This window comes from Vidua chalybeata, chromosome 4, assembly GCF_026979565.1.
Source record: "Vidua chalybeata isolate OUT-0048 chromosome 4, bVidCha1 merged haplotype, whole genome shotgun sequence".
In the NCBI taxonomy this organism is placed as follows: domain Eukaryota; kingdom Metazoa; phylum Chordata; class Aves; order Passeriformes; family Viduidae; genus Vidua; species Vidua chalybeata.
The window spans coordinates 62,448,856-62,471,866 of NC_071533.1; the positions used below are offsets into that span (position 1 = coordinate 62,448,856).

The window sequence follows — 23,011 nt, forward strand, 5'->3', positions numbered from 1 at the left end:
GTACCTGCGGCCGCCTCCGTCTCCGCCTCGGGAACTGACGGGAGCAGCCTGCGACGCGCTCCGCCTCCTAGCGCAGCGCGGCGGCAGCGGGCGGTGGATGGGGCCGGTGGGGACGGCGGCCGTGCGGGACCCCGGCGGCGCCGCGCTGCCCCGCGGCTTCTGGGCGGCCGTGCGCGTGTGGCTGGAGAAGCCGCAGGTGGCCAACAGGCGGCTGAGCGGCGCCGCTCTCCAGGCGGAGGGGACGGTGCCGCTGGCCGAGAGCGGGGAGATACCGCCATCCTTCGCCACCGCGGGGGCAGGCGGGGGCGGCGGCGGGCAGGAGGGGCGAGCGGCGGGGGCCGCGGAGCTGGGCCGGCTCTGGAGGGAGGTGCGGGGCCAGCTGCCTCTGCCGCCGCCCCTCACGGGCTGGGGCGGGCCCGGCGAGCTCCGCGCCGTGCTGAGGACGCTGCTGCCCCGGGGCCGCCCCGCCGCGCCCCCGGCCCGGGAGCTGGTGGTGCAAGGTGAGCGGAGACGGCGCTGAGGGCGGCGGGGGGCCGGGCCCGGAGCGCAGCTGTGAGGGGCCGGGGCTGTCGCGGACCTGTCCCCTCAGAGATTGTCTCCTAGATGAGAGAAATGCCGTTTTTGTGGGACTTTTGTCCCGATCGTGTGCTTAGGGTTGATTTTTACTATGCGTTGTTGTGTCAGGAATCATTGACATTTCAGCAGTTGAAATACATGAATACGGCAGTTGAAATAAAAGAGCTGTGGCACTCAGGAGCTCCTGTACACTCACGAGTGCACTGCCCTCGCACAAGCACTGCTCGTAGCGCAGCCCTAATGACGGGCTTGGCAGGAGTGACTGTAGTGTTTGGAAATGCGGAATTACTGAAGAGAGTAAGCAGCTGTGGCACCTGCCTGGCCAAGTAGAAATGTTTGTATCAACTTTCATAATGCTTATTATTGTTTAAGAAAGACGCTCAACTTGGGTTTTATCTTCTGTTGTTGGGTTTGGGTGATTTTTTTTTTTTTTTTTTTTTTTTTTTGGTTTTGTTTGGTTTTTGTTTTGGTTTTGTTTTGCTTTGTGATATTTTTTTACACTGTATGATGGTAATATGCTCCAATAAATCCTGCTAATATAAAGAAACTTACATGGGGTAGAACTTGACACAATTTCTAAGATAAATTTTGGAAAAAATGTTGATACAGATTAAATACTAATAGTAGTGTTTTGGAAAGGATCAGAATTCCAGAAACAACTCAATTTACAATTCAGATAGTAATTTATGGGACACACTTGGGATGTTCTTGAGGCCTGTGATTCTTACCTGGTGCCTTCAAGAAAAATAGTATATGTTGTAGTTTTGATTTACTTTTGATGCTAAGAGAAGATGCTCTGAACTGCATCTGTAGAACGTATCTCTAAGAAAAAGCCTAGGAGATTTTAAAATTATTTTTTTTTACAATTAAAAAATGTTAGAGGTGGAATTGCTAAGGATGGGACAAGATAGCAAGATTTAACATTTGCTCTACTGCTAATTAATTTTTTCTTGCCTAATTCAGAAAATTTTGGAGCCTATTGAAAATTGATTATGTAGCCAGTATAGCATTTCTACTTGCAAGAACGTTTGTTTTGATGGTAATTCAAAAACCAGTTTCAAAACTGAGAACTTAGTAAGTTATTGTGAAAAAACTGCCCTGGGTAAGCAATAGCTAAAAAGATTTTTTAGTTTTTTGAGGAAGTAATGCTGCATATACACCTGCTTCCCAGGACTGTGGATTTGCTGTGGGATATGGAAAAACAGCAGTCGTATACTAGAAAAATCTTATTGTTTAGTCTTTACTAAAGTAGTTAGGTGTGATGAAAATGAGTAGTCCTGGTCAGCCCTAGATATTTTGGAAACATCATGCCATAGAATGCTAAATTTGGAGAATTCAAATCATCTGGTAGTTTCAGATGTCAGGAACACTAAGAAACAGATCTATTCCTGGCATTTTGATCCTGTCTCTATTGTCTTAGATCTTGCCTCGCTGGTTTGCAGGCAGAAGTTCATTTTGGGTCTAACCAGGGTGGGTTGCACCATGGAATAATAAACCCTTATTTGCATATCTTTTCAGATGTTTACAATGGAACTGTGACCTTTCTGCCGTTGGAGGAAAACAGTGAAGGAAAATACCAGGTTAAAAAGTGCAATATTTATCAAATTCAACTTAAACACATAAAAGATGAGGAATGGTAAGTATGGGAGTGAGAGAGGAAGCAAGCAGTAAATTACTGCAGGAGTCACACAATGGTTTAGTATTGGTATGTAGGCAGTTTAGATTTTGTAATTTTCTGCTTGATTAGTAAGTTACAGTAGTGATGTGATATGAGTGCATAGTGTTCTCTAAAAAGAAACATCTACAATACCCAGAATAGTGTAAAACAAACCTTTGAATGTGAACATTGACTATACCCATGTGTGGCCTAGAAAAAATAAGCCTCTTCTGATCACGAGGATAGCAGTGCCTGTTAGAAAGGGTCTGTGGGTGTTAGTAAGGGTGAGGGTCAAACCTGAGTTGCTGTAAATGACTGAACTTTAGTCACTGAAATGTAGACCATTCAGTTTGGTCCTGAGCATCTGGGATGCTCTAATAAAAGCTGAATAAAGTTAGAGATGATGAAATAACGAGTTGTGACAATGGATATATTTTTCTCTTAATTTTGCCTGTTATTTTTCAGAAATTTCAAAAGTTGGCTTTCTCTGTTTAGTGTTTGGCTATCTTGTGAAATCAGATTGCTCATCATATCGGAGTCCTCATTTATTGTGTTAAATGCAGCATGGACTCTTATATACAATGTTTGAATTGAGAGATAATGAGCTAACAAAATTCAGGTGAAACTGTTCCATTATTCAGTAACTTCAGTGGTTTATTTTCCTTTTGTTTCTCTATGTATTTACTTATTCTTCAGTCTAGTTTTATATCTCTGATCTGCTGGTTTTCTCCACTTCATCCTTGTTTTCTCTGTCCTTGAGATAGCTGAAATGATGAAATGCTGTATTTATACTAAGTTATTCGTTTGCTTGCTTGTTTGTTTTTAAGGTCTGTATCTGTTGTAGCTCCATTTCCAGAAGATTGGTTTTCAGATGGAATTGTGTACCCCAAACTAGCATGGCTTGGAAATGAACTTTTGTCCAAACTGGCTAAATGGTCTGTGGAGCAAAAGCCTAGTGAGTTTAAAAGTACACTCTCACTCATTTCAGTAGCAAAATACAGCAAGGTTTATCAGGACCTCAAAGAAAAGTACAAAGAGATGGTAAAGGTAAGTTTAGCAGTAAACGCAGTAATACTATCCTTCCTTTTTTTTTTTTTTTTACTTTGTGTAATGAAGCTGCTTCTTTCAATAAATTATTTTTTTTTTTAATAAAAGAAGCAATTTAGTTATAATGTATGTTTTTTGGGTTTGTGTTTTGGGGGGGGCTTTTCTGGTATATATAGAGAATAAAACAGTTCAGTACTTGGAAGAACTTAATTGGAAAAGCAGGATTTAGAGCCAAATTCACAATGAGTATTTGGAGGAGTTAGGCATTTTCCAGGATGTATCACTTGTGATAAAAAGGAAGCAGTAGGTCAGTGGAATAAATAGTCATCCGCATTTTAGAAGGCATAAATAAAACACCTCCTTCTCCAAAGTCTTTGGAGGTTAAGATTTAACCTATCTTAATATGTGTTTGAGTTAGAGGAGCAATGTTGTAATTCTTTTTTTCTTATCCTGGAGATCCTAAAGAGCAACAGAGTGCTGTATGAATAATTTCTGTAATCTTGCAGACTTGGCTCTAGCTGCAAACAAAAAAAAATGGTAAATGCTTTTGTAAAACATACAGTGAAAATGTTTTACTGTTAATATTTCTGTACTAACAGGAAGATACCCAAAACTCTTAATTCTTCTCTCCTGTGTAAGGCAACAATTCAGTCTTGAGTTCTGCAGTAGAATTGCTGGTGTTGACCTTTTTAGTCTTTGTTTCAATTCTTCATTTACAAAGTAACACTGGGGAATAATACTTGCACTTTCTGTCTTCCTACTTCAGATTTTTATTCTTCATGTTGTATTGTGCCAGGATAATTCTGTGTTCATTGTGAAAAGAAATTTACAAATGTTCATGTTTTCAATGTTGCAGTGGTATAGATAAGATTTTTTTCTCATGAGAAAGTTAAGCAAAAGATACATGGTCTGTTACAGAACAGATGGAGCTGTTTACTTGTGACCTGCACATGTGGAGCCAAAATGTTCTTAGAAATTTTATTATTTGGTTAAATCAAACAGTCTTTATATTCTCTGGGTATATTTTAATGAGGTTAAAATGCAAAATCTGTGAAGTCCAGAAACCTACTGAAGTGAATACGTGTCCAAATTGCTGTGTCTGAGCATTTTTGTGGTTATTTCAGATGATGCAGAAAACAAATTTTTATCTATTTTTCATTCTATTCTTTTTTCCTGAAGGTGTGGCCTGAAGTGACAGATCCTGAGAAATTTGTTTATGAAGACGTTGCCATTGCCACTTATTTGCTGGTAGGGAACTGCTTTATCTAATAATATACTGTAAGGTTATATTTCCTAATAATAGAACCTCTCTAAAGAAAATAATTTTAGAGTTAAACAAAAACTTCTTCATGGAGATATGATGAAGATTTGCAGTTTTCTGTCACAAGAAATTTATTATTTACATACACAAGATTTATTTATTTCTAAGTGAGAAAGCCAAAAGCACTAATGTAGAAGTGATAAGATGGATCAGTTGCATATTAGAATAGATTGTTTTTTAAATTTTTCTATTACTTTTTCATTTTGTACTATGAACAAATAAAAACTTAGTTTTTCACTGCTGTGCCTTGATAAAATTTCAGCTCAAATCCCATCTTCAAGTGTCATAAGGTTAACTGCAGTTGGTAGAAGTGCAGCTAAATGATTGGTGCAGTTTTCTCAAGCATCTACCTACTTAAGATTCTATGAAAGTTCTGCCACCTCAGTTCTTAGAAATTTCAAGTTTTTAAAAGGCAGGTACATAAATATTTTTGTTTGCCATCCAGGGTGTGATAAGAGGATGTCTATATTGAACTATACTTGTAGCATCTTACATAAATCAGTATTCCTGAGTAAGTTTGCTCATTTACAGTACTCACTGAGGACTAATTTATTTTCTTATTTAATGTTTAACTTCAGATACTTGTGGAAAGAGCTATGTAATAGATTCATCTTTACAATTTTTACCACCACCTTAAGATTCAGTGTTGAAAATTAGGAATGTAGTTGTAGCCACAAGAAATTTCTGGAGTGATAGCATTTTTATATGTGTGAATGTTGGTTTACAGTGATTATGTTTTGGCTAATATAGCAGTAGTTTTCACAAAGTCATTAGTCATTCAATATGCAGCTTAGGTAAATGGAAACTTAAAGTATATTATTAATAACCTAGCCTCCAAAATGTTCAGGTATCTATTTGATAGTGTATGAAAGTCATTGTTTAGAAGTACATTACACAGGTGATTTTCTAAGAAAAAGTATGTCCAGTGTTAAGTTTTTATGGGTTTATGGCATCTGCATGTGACCTCATTTTATTTTCCAATCATATTGAGACCACCCACTGTCCAGGGGCATGGCCAAGGACATAGCTGTTGTGTTGTGAAAAATCCTGCAGGAATTAGAGGATAGGTAGGATCTGTGAAGGAGGTAATTAGGGATTTCTGGGATACTGCCTGGAGTGCAAAAATCCAGTGATTGGTAAATCTAAAAACATAATCCATGAGATAAGCAGACTTTTTATCTTCATCTTCTTTCCCTCTAGCAAAACTGACAATGTTACAAATCCTTATTTTCATAGTTAAATACTCTTCAAGATTTTTAGTAGTCATAGTGAAAAATCAGAATGCAGAGTTATAAATATGTGGTCTCTAACTTCTCATTGAAGGAAGAAGAGTTGGAAAATGGTCAAGGTTAATTCATGCTCTGCAGAGAAACAGCCACTTATCAATTATGGATGGTATATCTGTGTAAAAGGACCTACTTATGTACAGATCAGGGACTAGAATTTGGCTAAAAGCTTTGGGGTCCTTTAGCTGATGTAGAATTTGAGGCAGTTCACTTGCTAGGTAATACTGTTGCTTTGTTCAGTAAAAGGGATGTTACATGTACCAGTATATCACTAAGTGATTATAAAGAATATTTTGAGGTTTATTTTCAGCTCTGCCATCAATGCTTTCTTTAGTACAGTGGATATAAATGCATCTGTGGTGTTACTTGCAGAGACACTGATGAAGTTTACTTGATATTTCCCTTGCTTTCCACTGTTCTTCTCTTGCACCCATTGTTTTAGCAACTTATTTTACATTTAGGTTCATTCTAGCCCAGAGTTTTAAAGCCATGATTAGTTTCAACTCCCAGTGACTCAAAATGGAGTGGAGACTGTGCTTAGCACTTAGAAAACTATTGATATTTTGCAAAATAATTCTTGTTTCAGTCTATAAACAGTGGTTTTCTGTTTTGGGTTTTTTTAATTTGTTTTGTTTTGGGTTTTTTTTAGATTTTCTTTTTTTTTCCCTCTAAATTTATTTTACCTGTGAGTGCAGTGAATGTTTTCTGTCAAGTCTGCATTTCCAGGTTTCCTCTTTTATCTCCAATAATCTTTGATGGTTTCTTATAAGGAAACTCGAGAGCAGAAGTCTAATATGTTCTGTTTTCTTGTCTTAGATTCTTTGGGAAGAAGAGAGAAAAGAAAAAGGTTTGACCAAGAAACAGTCATTTGTAGATCTTGGATGTGGAAATGGTTTGCTGGTTCATATTCTAAACAATGAAGGGGTAAATAGAATGCTTTTTAAAATAATTATTGAAAACTAATTGATGTTGGCATTCTTGTTATGCTTTCCTTTGATCTGGCATGCAAATAGCCAAAATAAATTAATTCATGTTGCTAAACAGGATTTTGTTACTCTAGTTACTAACAGAAAATCCTACCAGAGGATTAGACCATTCATTTATTTATCTTAATTAGTGTATTTCATTTAAATTCAAGGCTATTTTTTCTGAGGTAAGAAACTAAGAGGAAAAGGTAATGGAGTCCTTTAGTTATGTGAAAAGGAATGTGAAATTTTGATATCGGTTCTCTCTCACAAGATGTGTTCATGAACTTATTTTTATCCAAACTGAATTCTACTTGTGATGTCATAAAATGATTTACTATATCTTTGAAAGCAGTCCTGAGATTTCTTAATAAAAAATTACTTAGAATTAGAGCATACTGTACTTTTTGCAGTAAAACTGTGGCAACAGCATAATTCAGTTTGTTGAGGCATAGTTTCTGAAATAGAAACTGTTCTGAAAGAACAGTGAGACTAAACAAAACCCATTGAAGTTGGGTCTGTCTGTTTCAGAAAATTGCATTTTCCACTTTTGGGAGAACATGGGGAAATTTATAGAAGCAATGAATATCTCTTATTAGATAAAGAGATGTCATTGGGGGAATAGGGAAATGTTCCACGTTCTCCTAGCACAAGGTTTCTATTCTTGTGTGGCCAGAAAACTTTTGTGTAACATAAGCTGTTGGTTTTTTCCATGTGGATTTTTCAATCAGTCATTCATTCACTGCTGACAAACATTGACTATCAAAAAAATCATGTATGAGAGTTTTATGAGACTTTTTTTAGTAATCGATTTTTGTTAGCTCTGCACAAGGTTCGTGAATTTCAAATACTGCACATTCTTCATTTCTTGCTTTAGTTTCCAGTCTATTTCCTCTTCCCTTTAATTCAGACGGGGAAAAAGTGTTTGGGTTTCAGTAGTTGAAAGGTGGTTCTCCACTAAGGACTGCTTAGAGTAGCATTCTTCTTTGAGCCCTGTGGGCACTGCAGTAGTACTCACTTTGTGAAAGCAAACCAAAAATCAACACCTCTGCTTTTACATTTGTAGAGATAGAGATTTTCAAGAGCAGTCTCTGTAGCTGTGCCCAGGTAAAATTTTGAACTAGATATATTCTTAAGGTTTCCTAGTTATTCCCTTCATATTTCAAAGGGGAAAAAGGGAATAAAAGTATTCAGCTGAAATGGCGAAGCTGGTTTTTGTTATGTGTCTCAATTTTAGCATGAATAAAATAATTGAAGTTAATATGTACATTTACTGAACCTATTTGAAATTTCTGAAAAAAGTAGTACTTAAATTGAGTATTTTTGTTGTTCAAATATTTCAGCATTCAGGCAGAGGAATTGATGTGAGGAGAAGAAAAATATGGGACATGTATGGACCAGAGACACATTTAGAGGTATTATGCAAATGTATGTCAGTTTTACTGATATGTACATTTATTCATTTGTTCATTGTTTCAGGCTGTATTGATGCAAGTATAAGGAAGCATACTGGGTTACACACAGTTGTCCAGAGGGACCCATGGGTTTGGTATGATGCTACCCATATCCCTTGGGGGTGAAGTAAGTTGTAAAGAGAATTATGAGAAAAATATTGTATTGTACCCTTGCATATTTGCAACTTGTTTGTTTCTCAGCCAAGAACCACTTGCTTGATTTCTTACTGCATGTACAGACATGCACACCATGAAACAAGCTTTCTTTTTACCAGATGATCAATATTAAGCAGCTTTATTTGCACCACTAGTACATAAAAGATAATAAAGCCACTCATAATTTGGGATAATTACTTGAAATTGATTCTGACCTTGTAGTGCCATCTTCTGTTTTGGGGGCAAAATTGTTGAACCTCAAAGGAGCCAACCTAAATAATTGCAATAATAGCCTTCAAAAATGAACAGGAAAATGAGTCTGCAAAAGGGATTATATTTCAAGTTTCATGTTATCATTTTTATGAACAATTTGAGCACAGGAACATTCTCTTTGATTCTGATACTGATTAAGTCTAATAATCTGATACTCATTAAAGCGTAGTGCTAATCAGCAGTTGCCCTTTGGAGGTGAGGTGTTCCTGGTTTTTTGTTCTGCAGGTCTAAAATTTCTTACTCTGTTCTCAAAAATTGTCAGCTCCCAATATAGTAAAATAATTTTCCACCTGTGGTTATTCTCTAGTAGTGTTGTTTAAAGTTCATTCAACATATTAAGAATTGTTCATTCAACAATGAGGTAGCTAAGTCATTCAATTAGGAAAGAATATCAATTTTCACAGATGGGAAGTCACAGATTTCAGTGTTGTGTAGCCTTCTCTTTGCCACCCTGCCATTTTGGGTACAAGTTGCCAAAACTGCCATATTCCTTTACTGCAGTCTGCAAGCAGATCTTACTGAAAAGCTTCAACAAACAACCCAAAACATCAAGCTGTGGTGCTCCATCATTCCTCTTGTGCTGTATTAAGTCGCATCTAATCATGATGAACAGCATTGTCTCTTTATCTTTGTGTTCCATGTTCCTTTTTCTGCCCAGAAAGAAACAATAAAATATATGCTGAAGAAAGTGATTATTTATGCTGGAAGGAGTTAGACCGTGAACAGGAAGGGTGAAATGATTTTGCAAGGCTCCTGTAGCTATAGGAGCCACAGAAGGAAAAAGCACCTGCTCACAGCCTGTTGTTACCCCTGAAGCTGATTTTGTTTTGATCTTTAGTTACAGCACGAGTTGCAGAGTAGATGTTGCCACCTGTGTGGTTCAGTACAATTCTAACAACCTAAATGGATGTAACAGATGGCACTCTGTGTTTCCAAACTGCTGTCAGACATGGTGAATACAAATTTGATTAGGGGTGGCTGTCAAAATGGGCAGTGTGGCACTGATAATTCATGCTATGCCTAAATTGAATGATCAAAATGAAATGTAAAGTATGAGTAACGTGTGTAATCAGCCTTAAGAAAACACTTACCAAAGGCTTGGTAATTTAACATCCAGTTATCTGCAAAAAAAACTTGTTACATTCATTATCTAGAAATGTTCATACATATCTAAAAATGAGCTGTAGTATTTAAAGTGAACAATTTTAAGTGAACAATCACCATATTGATTCTTAAGAGGGATTTGTAAAGTAACCAAGATAGTCTGAAATTCCCTAATAAGGGGTTTTGTTTTATTTTATTCTTTAATTCCTGTACAGATACTGCTTTGCATGTACATGTGAATTTTAAGCTCTTAAAACATATCTTTTCTATATAAAAAGAGATTATGGGCATAATTTTCAGAATTTTTCCTAAAGGACTGTGGAAATTCAAATCTAAAACTTTTTTCAAATTTGCCTAATAATTTTTAGTGTTCATACACATTTTCAGGGAAGAGTGTCTATTTCCATAGTGTCAACATCTTTCAGTACTTTCTGTTCTGAACTTAGTTCAAAGTGAGATGTATTTGTGAGGCACAAACATTATAGCCAGTGTAGAACATTAGAATTTAACCTGTATGAAGAATTCATCCTCTTAGTTTTATTTGGGGTTAGTTTTGTTTGTTACTGTTTTACTATATGTGAACGATAGCATGTGAAGAGTGGTGTTCTTTATACTAGGATTTGATTTGGGCAGCATCTGTGAAGGAGGAGAAAATAATAATGAAGCTGTGTTCTGATTAGTTGCTGTGTGAGTCCTACAGGCTGCAAGACAGCAAATTAAGTGCCTTTCTGAAAAACTGACTTCAGGCATACAAGTGACAGAAGGAGATTGGCAAGAAATCATAATTTAGTGTGTGACATTAAATATATATTTAAATGCTATATATCTTAATCAGAGTTGTTATTCCACTGTTTTTCTGACCCATGTTTTGTGGGTGTGTTTGTTGCTTAATTACTTCTCTGTAGCTATAAAAAATTGCTAACTGAGGAAAACATTGGTGTCTGTGGTGCTTGCTCACCTTGTATTTGTCAGCTAGTATTACTTTACATTATTGCTTAGTGCTTTCAATGAAATGCTTTAAAAAAAACTGTAATAGGATTCACTTACTGTGTTGTTCGGTTTTTTTAGGAAGCTACAATCATTCCAGGTGACAGTCATCTCTTTCCAGATACTGACTGGCTCATAGGAAACCATTCAGATGAGTTAACACCATGGATACCTGTAATTGCAGCTAGGTATTTTTGCAGATGGAGGGGAGTGGTATGGAAGGAATTAAAAAAACAAACAGGCAGAAAAAAACCAAACTATCCCCCCATAATTACCTATGTAGGCTTGATTAAAAACTGTCAGCTTTGGTTCCACACCTGTTTTTCTTGTAACACTGGCTGTTTTCGATGCAAGTTGATTATTTTTACAAAGTGTTTCTCTTTCTGTGGAGAAGCACAGATGCAGTATTTACTTTCTCACAGAATTCAGTGCAGCATTTTGCTTTTGAAATTCAAAAACCAAAACTCTTTTTTATTCCTTATATGTGAAGCTGTTTGGTTTCTTTTTGCTGGTTTTTTTTTTTTTCTTGTAAATACAGATATATTGTTCTGCCTTCCCTTGAGCTGTTGTGCTCTTTACAACCAGCAACAGTAGTTTAGAGTTTCACTTCTGAAAACTAAGTTGGCAAAATAGGTTGCTGCATCAAATACTTAGTAAAATAGTATTTTTGATTAAACTAATAGTTCAACTGAAAGAGCAAGTTATAAATAGTACTGCATGAAGCTCTGTTGCTTAATAAAAATTTTCATTGTTGCTTTTGTCTGATAGATTGTTTGTTAAATTTTTGTGTTTTCTGAGATAACTTACTGTTCAGCAGTTTGTTATCCTTCTTGTAGGTCTTCCTATTCATGTTGCTACTTTGTGCTGCCATGCTGCTTCTTTGATTTCCATGGAAAATACAGCAGAAGACAAAGCAAGAAAACTCAGTACAGAGAATATCTTGATTTTGTTGCCCAAATTGGATTTGTATGTGGCTTTCGTGTGGAAGAAGATTGCCTTAGAATTCCATCAACAAAAAGGGTAATTTTGGCCTCTGTAGGGCTTTTGTCTTTTGTTTTATTTAATCTGCTTTGTTTGAAGCATATGGATGTTTGTTCATTGTTACTGTTGTAAGATAGGACTGTAGTCAGCTTCATTACTTGATAGAGTATACTCTGAAAAGAGATTAAAAACTCATTGTTATCTTGGAAATTCTACTCTTAATATTATAGGTACAGTCCTAAAACAGGAAAAAATGAAATTTTTCATGATTTTCTCTTATGTCACTCTGTATGATGGAAAAACTTTAAAAACCTTACTTTTTGCCTTAATTTTTCTAGCTGCCTGTCTTACTTAATTTAATTTACTTAAATTAACTTACTTGTACTTAATTTTGCGGTTTTTCTTGTCCAGTGAAATGCAAAATGAAATGTTTTCAGAGTAGGAAGAGGTATCCAACTTTAAATAATCTGAGAGTCAGGAAAATATTTTTGCTGTGTGATTGTAAAGCATGATGGATTATGATTTGTTTACTGGATTTCTTCTGGAGCATCAATATTCAAAGACTGGAATTAAAACCCCTCAGGTGTTACTGAGCTTGGTACTGGATTTTATTGTAGGTAGTGAGAAACCTGCATAAACATGTGGAGGTTGTGGGGCTGAGTGTTTTAAGTACAGGACACTGATAGTGATTTACTTGTTTCTACTAAAATAGGTCAGCTTTATTGGGAAGAGCAGGACCTATCCAGCTGCAGAACATGCTCTGGTTGACAAGCAGATAACACAGTTTATTAACAGTCGTCAGACCTGTGCTGTGGCCATGTGGGACAGAAGGGTTGGATTTAACCATGAAGATGACTGTGGTGGTCTGTGCAAAGAAGCAGGCTCAGAACCTCATGAAGATGAGACTGAAACAGCTGGTACAATTTGGATGCCTGGATTTCAACCCAGGGAAAAAGTAGAACAAGTCAGAAATTGTGCTTCCCTCCCTCGGGATTTTGTAGATGAAGTGGTTCTCAATGTGGCGAACTTGCTGTTAAATGCAGCCCCTCAAAAATCATGTTCTGATAAGCAGGGTGGAAATATGAGTACCTGGAATCAAGGAGGTGAAGTTATCTTTCCTTTACACTATCTTTAGCTGGTAGAACATGACTTTTCCAGCAAATTTACATGTTTGAACAGATTTTTAGGGAACACTGACAACAATACAGCTGCAATCAAAGGTGCTTTTATTTCCACTATGTTTTATTGCACATAGAAGAATATTTTGAAATTGGTGTGAGTTTTTTTCCTGGTTTACGCTTAAATACTGTTATAGAATCGATTTTTATTAAAATAAAACCCAACTAAACCCACAACTCTATCCTATTTGGGGAGAATATTATGGTTTAAAATATTAACATAATCATTCTATAATGTTTTATAGACTATAATATATTCTATTATCAAGCTGTAATTCCGTAAGAGTTTGTAAGAAGTCCCTCAGAGTGCCATTAGGTTACAACATGATTACGAATTTTTAGTTTAGTTTTAGTAACAAAAAGAATGTTAAGCTGCTGTTAATTGTATAAGCATTCAGTTCTCACTATCATCTTTCCATTTTCTTCCATCTGTTTTTATTATTTACTCCTTGTAGTTTGCCATATGTTACTGACTGAGTCTTCGAACTACATGCTTATAAACACTGCTTATTGCAATGAGGGTTACATGCTACTGTAAAAAAAACAGAGCAAATAAAAGGTGTGTCTTACTGTGGAAATTCTGACCTGAGTCCTGTAACATGAAAGCTGCTGTTTTACAGACAATATACATATAAAATATATACCATATATCATAATGTGAGAAAAAAGTTGCTGCAGTGCTAGTGGATAATTCTGACATTCTTCTCATAATCATTACCTTATATAGAAGTTGAATTGTGTTAAGGTTTTATAGAGAAAAGTTTTTAATAATTCTACCATTTTTTTATTGCAGAAAGCCTTTCCTTGAGAGAAGTGGCAGAACACTTGGATAAAGAGATTTTAAAAAAGCTGAAAAGTGAATATGGAGGCCTGCAGACACTACTCAAGAACAATCATCAAGTATTTGAAGGTAAAGGAGTTTTGAATTTTGGTTTTTTTTTCTCCTTAGTTATTTATTTTATCTCCTCTATATACGGTTAAAGTTAACTGAATAATTACTATGGTGTTTTTTAACTGCTTTTTGTATCTTTGTGAAAAGCTGAATATTCTTCATGTGCCCATTGCTCCAAGATATTGTTAGTAAAACTCTTATGAATGAGATTGGTAAAGCATCTATCAGCAAAACATTCTACACTGACTGTATCTGAAAAGACAAACCTTTAGTTTAAGTGGCTGATTTGATGCTATTCTTTAACCTTCTATTTTTGTTTTTTCCTATGAAGTACTGATGGTTTTGAGGCTGTCAAATACAGAGCAATTTTACTAAAGCATTTAACTGAGGCTTAGCCTGACCTCACCAAGCCCCAAAGTGTAAATGCTGACATAAAACAAAATTAGCCTCCTTAAGAATCTGTAATTGTGGGGCTTGATGTGTTTATAGAGCTTGTGTTTGTGTAGCTTGTGGTAGCATGGCAGAAGGAACTCAGTGGCAGGTCTCTGTGGCTGGCTGGGTTTGTTGATAGCCGTTTTTTGGGTTTGGGGTTTTTTTTCCTATTGTAATGTGTGGTGACAGTGTGCTTTGTGTAATTGGTTTGGGGCTTTTTTGTCAGTGTGAAGTTTTGCAAAACTAAAATGTAGCTTTGCAGTAATATGAGATCTTAAAGGTTTTATCAGTATTACAGCTGCTTCAAATTTCCAAGTGTGTTACGTCCTAACAGTTCTATGTCTCCTGTAAAATACTGCTCAACTAATCCATGGCAAGTAATCCTGAGTATGCAACCTGTTGTTGCCAGTGGTCAACTAAAGCAAGTTTAGCATCCACTAAATATTTGTGTACACTTTGCTGATAAAATCCTCCTGAATTACTATCCATTAAAAAGAGTTGGTCACATGGAGTTTAATATCTGTCTGAATTTGGTTCCCTATCATTGGAAATAGCTTGTTACTTTCTGAATAGCAATTATCAGAATGCAGAATGGTGTTGGTTAACTATTCCAAGCTACAAGCGTCTGATACAGAAGGTTTGATTGAAGCAGAATATGAAAATATAGAGCATGGCAACTTAAAAGTGGCAGATTCTTCCCTCTTCATTTTCACTGCTGTCATCTGTTTTTTTCTTCCTCTCTGGCTAACTTCCTTTCATCTGATTTGTTTACTCATTTAAGGAGTTGACAGATATTCATAAGTGTGTGCATGTGCAGTTTATGGTCCTAACACAGCAAATGAATTTAAAAAACCCAAAGTGCTAAGTCCTTATTAACCAATGATAATTCAGTGTTGGTTCACGTGAAGGATGAGACTTGTCATCTCCTCGGTGCAGTGTGTTTTTGGTCAGTGAATTGTGAAAGTAGTAGAAGACACTGGTAATCACATTTTAAATGTGGAATCATAAAGTTACAAACATGGGAAAAATTACAGTTCTTGAAGCTGAATCTTCTTTTGTTAGAACTTACAATCTAAGTTCAGATGATTTTAGTCTAAATGATCCCAACTGCTATATTTAAAATGAACGAACAAACCTCTACATAGATGACACAAAGGTGCCTCAAACTATTCAGCATCCCAGTAAAACATCCCTCAGGGAAATCGTACTGTGTCTACATTGTCTTGGTTTGTTATGTACTTCTTTCTGTTTCTGTACAAATGGCTCATCTGGTTTTGCCTGAATGATCCATTTGTAGAATGTTTTTTATTTACAGAATTTCACTACAGTTTTTTCCACTATAATTGCCATGGATGTCTATTAACAGCTGAATTTTTGTTTGTTTTTAAATCTTAGTTCTAAATGGGAGAGTTCATATTCGTGACTGGAGAAAAGAGAAACCACCAAGTAAAACTAAACCTGAAGTGAAACGACGCCTCTCAGCTGAAGCATTTAAAACACGCCTCTGTTGGTTTTTCATTCATCATCCTGATGGTTGTTCTTTGCCTTCTGAAGCTTGCCCATATGCCCATGGGACTGAGGAGCTAAGGCAGTCCCAGATGATTAAAAAGAAAAAGCATATACAGTAATAAAATGTTGCAACCTTTGTTTAGGTTTATGTACATAACAGAATCTATGATTGACTTTAAGACTGCCTAGTGCATGAACATTTGTACAAAATGGAGGGATTTTCCTCATTTCTGTGCATCTTATTTTGCAGCTGGTTTACAAGTTCTCCTGTATTTCTAATTCTTTATATTTTTATTAACAGGGAATAGGTAAAGTACATATATATTTTTTGATTTATCCTGGCTTGTCTAGCATGCATTTGTATAAGTAGAAAAGCTTAAAAACTTAATCTCCTGGGAAACTCCTCAAGATCCTTAATCAGATCAAAAGTTACCCTGCTTGACTCCCTACGCCCCCCACACTCGCACAGTCAGACAAGGTTCCTTTACTCCCTGGCTCTAGGATTCCCATAGCACAGTCTCACATGTCTTAATCCTTGAAACAATTTAAACTTGGTGCAACAACAAAGTAACAGCTCAAGCTACTGCCTCTGATTGGGGACCTTGTACACAGGAACATCATCTAACTCCTGTGCCATGGGTAGGGACATCTTTCACTAGGTCAGATTCCTCAAAGCCTCATCCAACCTGGCCTTTTCTTATTTTCAAAGTAAGGAGTAAAAGTAGAAAATGTATTTAATACTATTGGGATGATGGGGATGATGTATTAGATAACAAAGGAATGTTTAGCACCTTGAGCAACTTTTAGCATCTTTGGTAGATTATAATTTTCTTGAAAAGGTTTAACTTTTAAATGCACATCCTACGAAGAATAATGAAGCTAATGAAGGATGTAGAGAGCATGTCCTTTGAGGAGCAATTCAGGGAACTGGGGCTTTTTAGCCTGGTGAAAAGGAAGCTCAGAGGGCTCTTATTACTCTCTACAACCTGAAAGGAGATTATAGTCAGGTGGGGATCATTCTCTTCTCCCAAGTAACAATGACAGGTAAAAAGAAAATGGCTTCAGTTTGCACCAGGGGAGGTTTAGATTGGATATTAGGAAAAACATCACCAAAAGACTTGTCAAGCATTGTAACAGGCTGCCCAGGGAAAGAGTGGGATCACTCCACCATGCCTGGAGGTGTTTATAAGACATGGAGGTGTGGCATTTAGGGACAGGGTGGTGAACTTGGCAGTGCTGGGTAAGTGGTTGGACTTCATGACCTTAAAGATCTTTTCCAATCTAACCAATTCTATGATTCTGTCAACTTACCAGTGAACCTAATTACTACTCAGTGGCAGTCATTGAATGGGTGTCATAGTTCATACCTGTTAAGTACTTGTAAAGTTCAATATGTGCTGTACAAGTTGTGACTGGCCCAGTTTGTACATTGATAGTGTGGAAACTGATCTACTGAGACAATACTTTGATTTCAAAAAACCTACTGAAGAAAGGGCAAGATTAAAATTACAGGAAAAGGTTACTAGAGAAGAAATTAAAATTACAGAAAAAAGTTACTAGAGAAGAAATGTGGAGGTGGGAGCAATGACACAGAAAGTGAGTGCAGGTGAGATCTTGGGGTAAGAGTGAATAAGCCATGTGAGGACTCTGTAAGAGCTCAGGGAATCTGGAGAAGAAAGGAAGGAAATAATTGAATACCAAACAGGAAAAATGAAAGGTGACACTGGAAACACTTTTCAAAACAGTTCCACCCACCCTAACTTCAAGCAGTAGGGTGCAGTCCGTTGCATGAAGATGAAACAGGCTCTAAATCTTTGACATGATAGGACCAAAAAACTGCCTGAGGTGTGGCATATTCTCATTTATTCCTTTGCATTTTTCTTCCTTTTGCATTTTTATTCTGATTTGGAAAGAAGCAGCACTTGCTAGATCACAATGACCCTGATAATTGCAGCAGCATCTTGCTCATGGATCATTTGCCATGTTATCCAATATGCTAAGTAGTACAGGTACCTGACCTACCAGTGCCAGGAGCTGTTGTGGGCTCTGAACCTTTCCCATAGTTCTGGTTTGCAGTGTTGTGTTTGGTATCACATCCTGAGTTCAGCTCTAATCAGTGCTGTGTTACAGACAATACAGAGCTTGCACATTTCAGAAAAAAAAAAAAAAATAAATACCCTGAGGTGAATTGCCTACTAAAGGGCACATTGAATGTTGTTATTGGACTAAGGGAAAGAATAGAATAAGTCAGGGAAACTGCAACTCCTATGAAACAGAACAGCACAGAAAGGGAACACAGCTGATAGAGTAGTTACAGTGGTAAGAATTGGAAAAATGTTTTGCCTATTGAGAGGGAAAGAGTTGAGAAAAGAGAGGAAATTGTGTGAACTTGAATGTAATCAAAGGATGATGTTGCCTGAGTTAGCCTTTGTTTGGCTATGTGCAGAGTAAGAAGAATTCCTCAAGGCGCTTATTTATTGTGGTAAACATTACTGGTATGTTTGTTGAGGAGGAGGCCCCTGTAAAATTAAGTTAATGCTGTCTCCCAATGGAGATTGTTTCCAAATGGTGCAAAGAGGAAAAACAGACTTTCAGTTATTTTCCAGTCATTGGTGTCTACCCTGATAATTCACCTTTGAGTAGGACGTGTTTACTTGAAAAGGGTGATTTCCTGTGGGGCCTGTGGAATTGTTTAGGTGGGCTTGGAGGAAGCCAGTGTTAAGAAGCTGGAAGAATGTTGGTTTTGAGGGTTTCTTTTCTTCTTTACACTAAAAGGGAAATGAAACATGTGCTTGACCCATTGAAGTTGCAGATACACGCATGACAAGACTAGTGAATCAGTTTTAAACCAAATTTTTTTTATTTCCTGTGCAATGCTATGATAACTAGAATAGCTGCTGTTGCTGTAGCACACTGTCTCCTCTGTATAGGCTGTGTTTCTGAACTCACCAGCATTCAGCTCTGTCACAGATGTGTGAGGGCTGTTCCCCTCAACTTGTGGCATCCCTGCAGATGGCAAGCCAGCCAGCAAATCTCCTGGAATTACAGAAACTTCCCTGTTGTTTGCAGAAATGGTAAGAGAACATTTTCGCATCCAAATGCCAGCCTTATATAATTCCACATTTGTATGTGAAAGTAACTGCTGAAGGCAAAAAGTGGCTCTGTTTAATGTAAATTCTCTTGTTGCTTCCTGTGTAATCCACAACCTTAAAATGGCACTAATCCAGCTTTGGCAATGGATGAAATACTATGTGGAGTAAGAAGCAGCTCAACTCGATAAAAAAGCTCTTGATCCACAAGGACTTAAAGCATAAAGTTTCAATTGTTTATGTGATTCTGTCATTATACTCCTTAATTTCTTACCTTACTACCCATTAGTTAATTCAGCTTTATTTAAAGCCTATTTTATAGAGGCTGAATACTTGCTGTGTAGATACCTCATGTGAGTGAGAGTATAAAGAGAAGTTAGATGTCAGACTGCAATCAAAAATTCTGAGATTTAGAGGTTTTGTCTTTCCACCTGTAGATTAGCTATAGTTTCATTAAGGCTGAAGAAATATTCTAAATTAAATAAGAAGGAAATATACGTTTGCCTTTGGCCTTAAGCATCAGTAAAGAATTGTATTTATTTGCTCATCCCTCAACTGACAGCAAATTCCAAGACTATATTGTTACTTATGGAATATATATGTGTAGCCTCAGAACAGTTAATTTTTTAATACACCTCAAATCAGAAAATTTTCTCTGTGTGTATTATTTGGGTTGTCTGTTTACAATATTACTGTCAGTACTTCAATTATTAGCCCAGATTTAGAGCAATTTCTAGAGGAAGTCTTACAGCTTGCTGACAGTAAATACAGGTTTCTAGCTATGCTTTGTAATAAAATTAGGCTGCTTCTTAGGGGTCTTGGGGCTTGTTTGTTCAGATTTAAAGTTTTAAATGCTAGTTTGGATAGACTGTACTTGTCGAACTTCATGAGGTTTGCACATGCTCACCTCTCAAGCCTGGTAAGGTACATCCCCCTAAACTCTTTATCTTTGGAGATCTTACCATATTTTTATGAGCTGGAATCTTGCTTTAATTGTATAAAATAGGCAAGAGTGAGCAATTAGTATCCTTCCTTAGGACATAGTAATGGTAGATATTTGAGAATCAACAGAGATGAAATATAAAATCTGCAACAATCCCACCAAGTGTCAGCTAAAACAAATAATGAGGCAGGTATCCGCTAAAATGTCTAAACATTTGGCATCAACTGATGTTAGACAATATTGTTATTGTTGATTACTTTTGTTTATATCACTGAAAGTGTATTTATTAACGTGAATTGGCACATTTCTCTTGTGTGAGCCTGGTGCAGCAGTGCTGTGCTCACATGGCAGTGGTTTCCTGGTGGGTTTGTGTGCTGGGAGCAGGTTTCAGTGAACACTGTTCCAACCTGAGCGTGTGTGTTAGTGCTCATTTACCGCCTCATACACGCTGCTGTAGGCCAGTTCTAACTGGGTGCTATTACAATACTGCTAGATGAAAACTGCTTAGCAATTGCAGCACAGCTCTTCTCTTCCCTCTGCAATTTTATTGTAACAGGTTTTAGCAGCTCTAAATAGGTGAGTGTAGCTTCGGTTGCCTCTGTGGCAGGAGCATCACAGCAAATTTTTGTTCAGAGATCAGTGGATGCACCTGCATTAATTTTTCTGTGAGCCCTCCTGTGCTTGGCTCAGAGCTGTGCATCCAGCCTTTCTCGGGTGTGGGGGGCTGTGGATGGATGCCCAGGGAGGAGCACTTGGCTGCTGAAGCTGGATGCACCTGTCACACTGTGCAAACACCCTCCTTCAAGCTGCCAGTCAGTCTTGTCTAACAGCTGGCCAGACACTGCGCACAAAATCCAAACAGTCTTCTCCTGGAAAGCCTGCCCTGAATAAGCAATAAGGGAAGTGCCCTCGCTCTTAATTTATATTATGAATGGGGTGTACACAGAGATACAACTGTTGTGAAATTAGAGCCTTTTTTCTTTGTTTTTTTGTTTTGCATTAGAAGTTTTTAATCCAGTGGGGAAAAAATGGAGCTGAGAGAGGAAGAGAAAATTGCTCGCCCTTTTCTCAGCTACAAAATATTGAGAGAGCAAAGATTTTTCAAGATGTCTGTCTTTTGTCAGTACATAATGTTTTTTTCTTTCCTTTGACTGTGTAGCCTTCCTAGGAGCAATGCTTTTACTTTCCACCAGCATGATGTATCTTCACTGGCCTTTGGTGCATTGTGAGAAAATCCATCTGGTACAGTCATTGTTATCCTTATCTCTGTTTTGCTATGGAACACTATAGACATAGTAATTTTAGGTTTTTTTTTTTTTTTTTTTTTTTTTTTTTTTTTGTTTGTTTCTTTGTTTGGCTTTTTTTTGTTTTCTTTTTATTTAATGTTTGTTTTGGCAGATTATTTCAGTGACTTTAAATCCCATAGTAAACACATCACCTGTTAACTGTGATCTGACAGTGCTGTGAATATAATTACAGAGTTTAGCCCAGCAGCCATATTCCTTCTCGTGTCTGGAATCGAAGCAGATGGGGGAATGCTTTCAAGTGAAAGGAGTCTTGTCATTGAAAAGCTTCAATGATCAGAATTTTGCACTTTTTTTCTTTCTTTTTTTTTTTTTTTTTTTTTTTTTTTTAATTCGGATGTCTCGTCAGGGGCTCTAATCTCAATTTTAACAGTAAAAAAAATAGCAGAACAATTTTATTAGTGGCCCGTGGAAGTAGCTGGGTGTGAGGGCACGATCGCTTGAGTTGGCTATTTTCCTATTACAGAGTACGCTGGTGCTGTGCTGCTTTCCAGCGTGACCAGCAGGTGGGGAAAGGGACAAAGCAGCAGGGACGGCGCAGCAGGAGCCGCGGATCCCGAGCTCAGCGGCGCCCGGGGCTGCTTCTCCAGCTGCGGAAACTGGGCTGGTTGGCTGCGCTGCGTTTCTTTCGATGAGGTAGACAGTTGGGTCTTGAATGTTTCTTTCGAATTCTTCCTGTATTTAAAAGACAACCTGCATTTACTTCTCTCTAGGATCTTCCTTCTGAAAAAAACTGAGTATCTGAAGTATATTACCAAGTGAAGTAACTCAAGTATGCCACAAGTAAATGGCATTATTTTGGTAATTGCCCTAATCACATGAAAGAGACTAGTCAAATCATTTTTGGCAAGCTGAAATGCAAATTATTATTACAAAGGCGGGTATTTAATGTTGCATCTTTTTTTTTCCCCTCCCTCTGAATCATTGCCTTACTTTTAAAAAATGCTTGTGGTGTTCTAGGTGTTGCAGTAGATGGGAAATAATGGTGCTTTTTGCCAGCTTTCCTCTTCTGGTGAGCTTGTAATTCCTGAATGTCTCCTGATAAAGAAAGACCTGTCAAAATCTTTATTTTTAAAGGCTTCTTGGACTCTGTGACTGCAGTGGCCAAAACAAATCACAAAAATGCCTTGCACTGGTACAAATTAGTGTCTATGGGTGTTCCTATGTGGAGAAGTGTCTTTATGGTGCAATTAAGTGCCTTTGTGAACACTTTTTTTTTTGTTTGTTTGTCTCCATGCTGTGCCAGCTTTTGAAGGTAAAATTATCACTATGATTGGAAAAGGTGTTTTAAAGAACCTTTGCCATCAAAAGAATACTATAAAACTAAATTAATAACCAACTTGAAGTGTTTCAGTAAAAATAATAATAATAAATGTACCTTATGGGCATTCAACAAGAAAGGACAATCAACAAGATGCCAGCTGAACACAGCTAGTTACATTCTTAAAATGTGCCTCAGGCAGGTAATTACATGTAGCTCAAGTTCCCAAATAAAAGAGCTTGTCGTCTTTCTTGCTCTTTGCCACCAGATATTTAGCATCAATTTGCTAAATATCTGACACAGGGTGTCAGATTGCAAAGCTGATTTGCGTGGTGTCTCAGTCACTGAAGCACTCTCTCTGTTGAAACATTGATGCTTTCCTCAGAAAATATTTATTCTTTGGATTAAGGGGGGTCCTTCCGTTTGTACTACCATGTGTTTTTTATCTCTGTGCCACATTGCAGTGCTGCTAAAGCTTTGGGAATGTCCATAAAAAGACTCAGCAGCATTAGTATGATGAGGAAGGTGAAAGAAAATGGGTAGTGTTGGTGTTGGCTACTGTAAGAACAGCAACCAGTCAGCAGCAACCCCTCTCC

The 23,011-nt window shown here is 37.3% G+C and overlaps 2 protein-coding genes across 3 annotated transcripts in view; one reads left to right on the forward strand and one right to left on the reverse strand.

The window, feature by feature from the left end:
- Window positions 1–27, reverse strand: part of ACOX3 (acyl-CoA oxidase 3, pristanoyl) — a 31,801-nt gene extending 31,774 nt beyond the window's left edge. Inside the window, exon 1 of the mRNA XM_053940417.1 lies at window positions 5–27. The gene's annotated coding sequence lies outside the window, so the exon portion shown is untranslated. The remainder of the gene's footprint in view (window positions 1–4) is intronic.
- On the forward strand, window positions 3–15,997 carry TRMT44 (tRNA methyltransferase 44 homolog). 2 transcript variants are annotated; one of them, XM_053940421.1, is made up of 11 exons: window positions 3–500; window positions 2,095–2,212; window positions 3,061–3,280; window positions 4,460–4,528; window positions 6,704–6,811; window positions 8,196–8,267; window positions 10,908–11,014; window positions 11,663–11,846; window positions 12,520–12,724; window positions 13,779–13,895; window positions 15,705–15,997. In XM_053940421.1, exons 1-11 carry the CDS (start codon window positions 98–100, stop codon window positions 15,935–15,937), a joined length of 1,836 nt encoding a protein of 611 aa, XP_053796396.1. In that variant the 5' UTR covers window positions 3–97; the 3' UTR covers window positions 15,938–15,997. The 2 variants fall into 2 exon arrangements, with proteins under 2 accessions (XP_053796396.1, XP_053796395.1); XM_053940420.1 differs by having other exon boundaries at window positions 34–500; window positions 12,520–12,910.
- Window positions 15,998–23,011: the final 7,014 nt, after the last annotated feature.

Coding starts and splice junctions, on each gene's coding strand:
- TRMT44 (XM_053940420.1), top strand. CDS start 98: ATGGGGCCGGTGGGGACGGCGGCCGTGCGGGACCCCGGCGGCGCCGCG. Junction 6,812..8,195: donor ATATTCTAAACAATGAAGGG/GTAAATAGAATG, acceptor CAAATATTTCAG/CATTCAGGCAGAGGAATTGA. Junction 8,268..10,907: donor GACCAGAGACACATTTAGAG/GTATTATGCAAA, acceptor CGGTTTTTTTAG/GAAGCTACAATCATTCCAGG.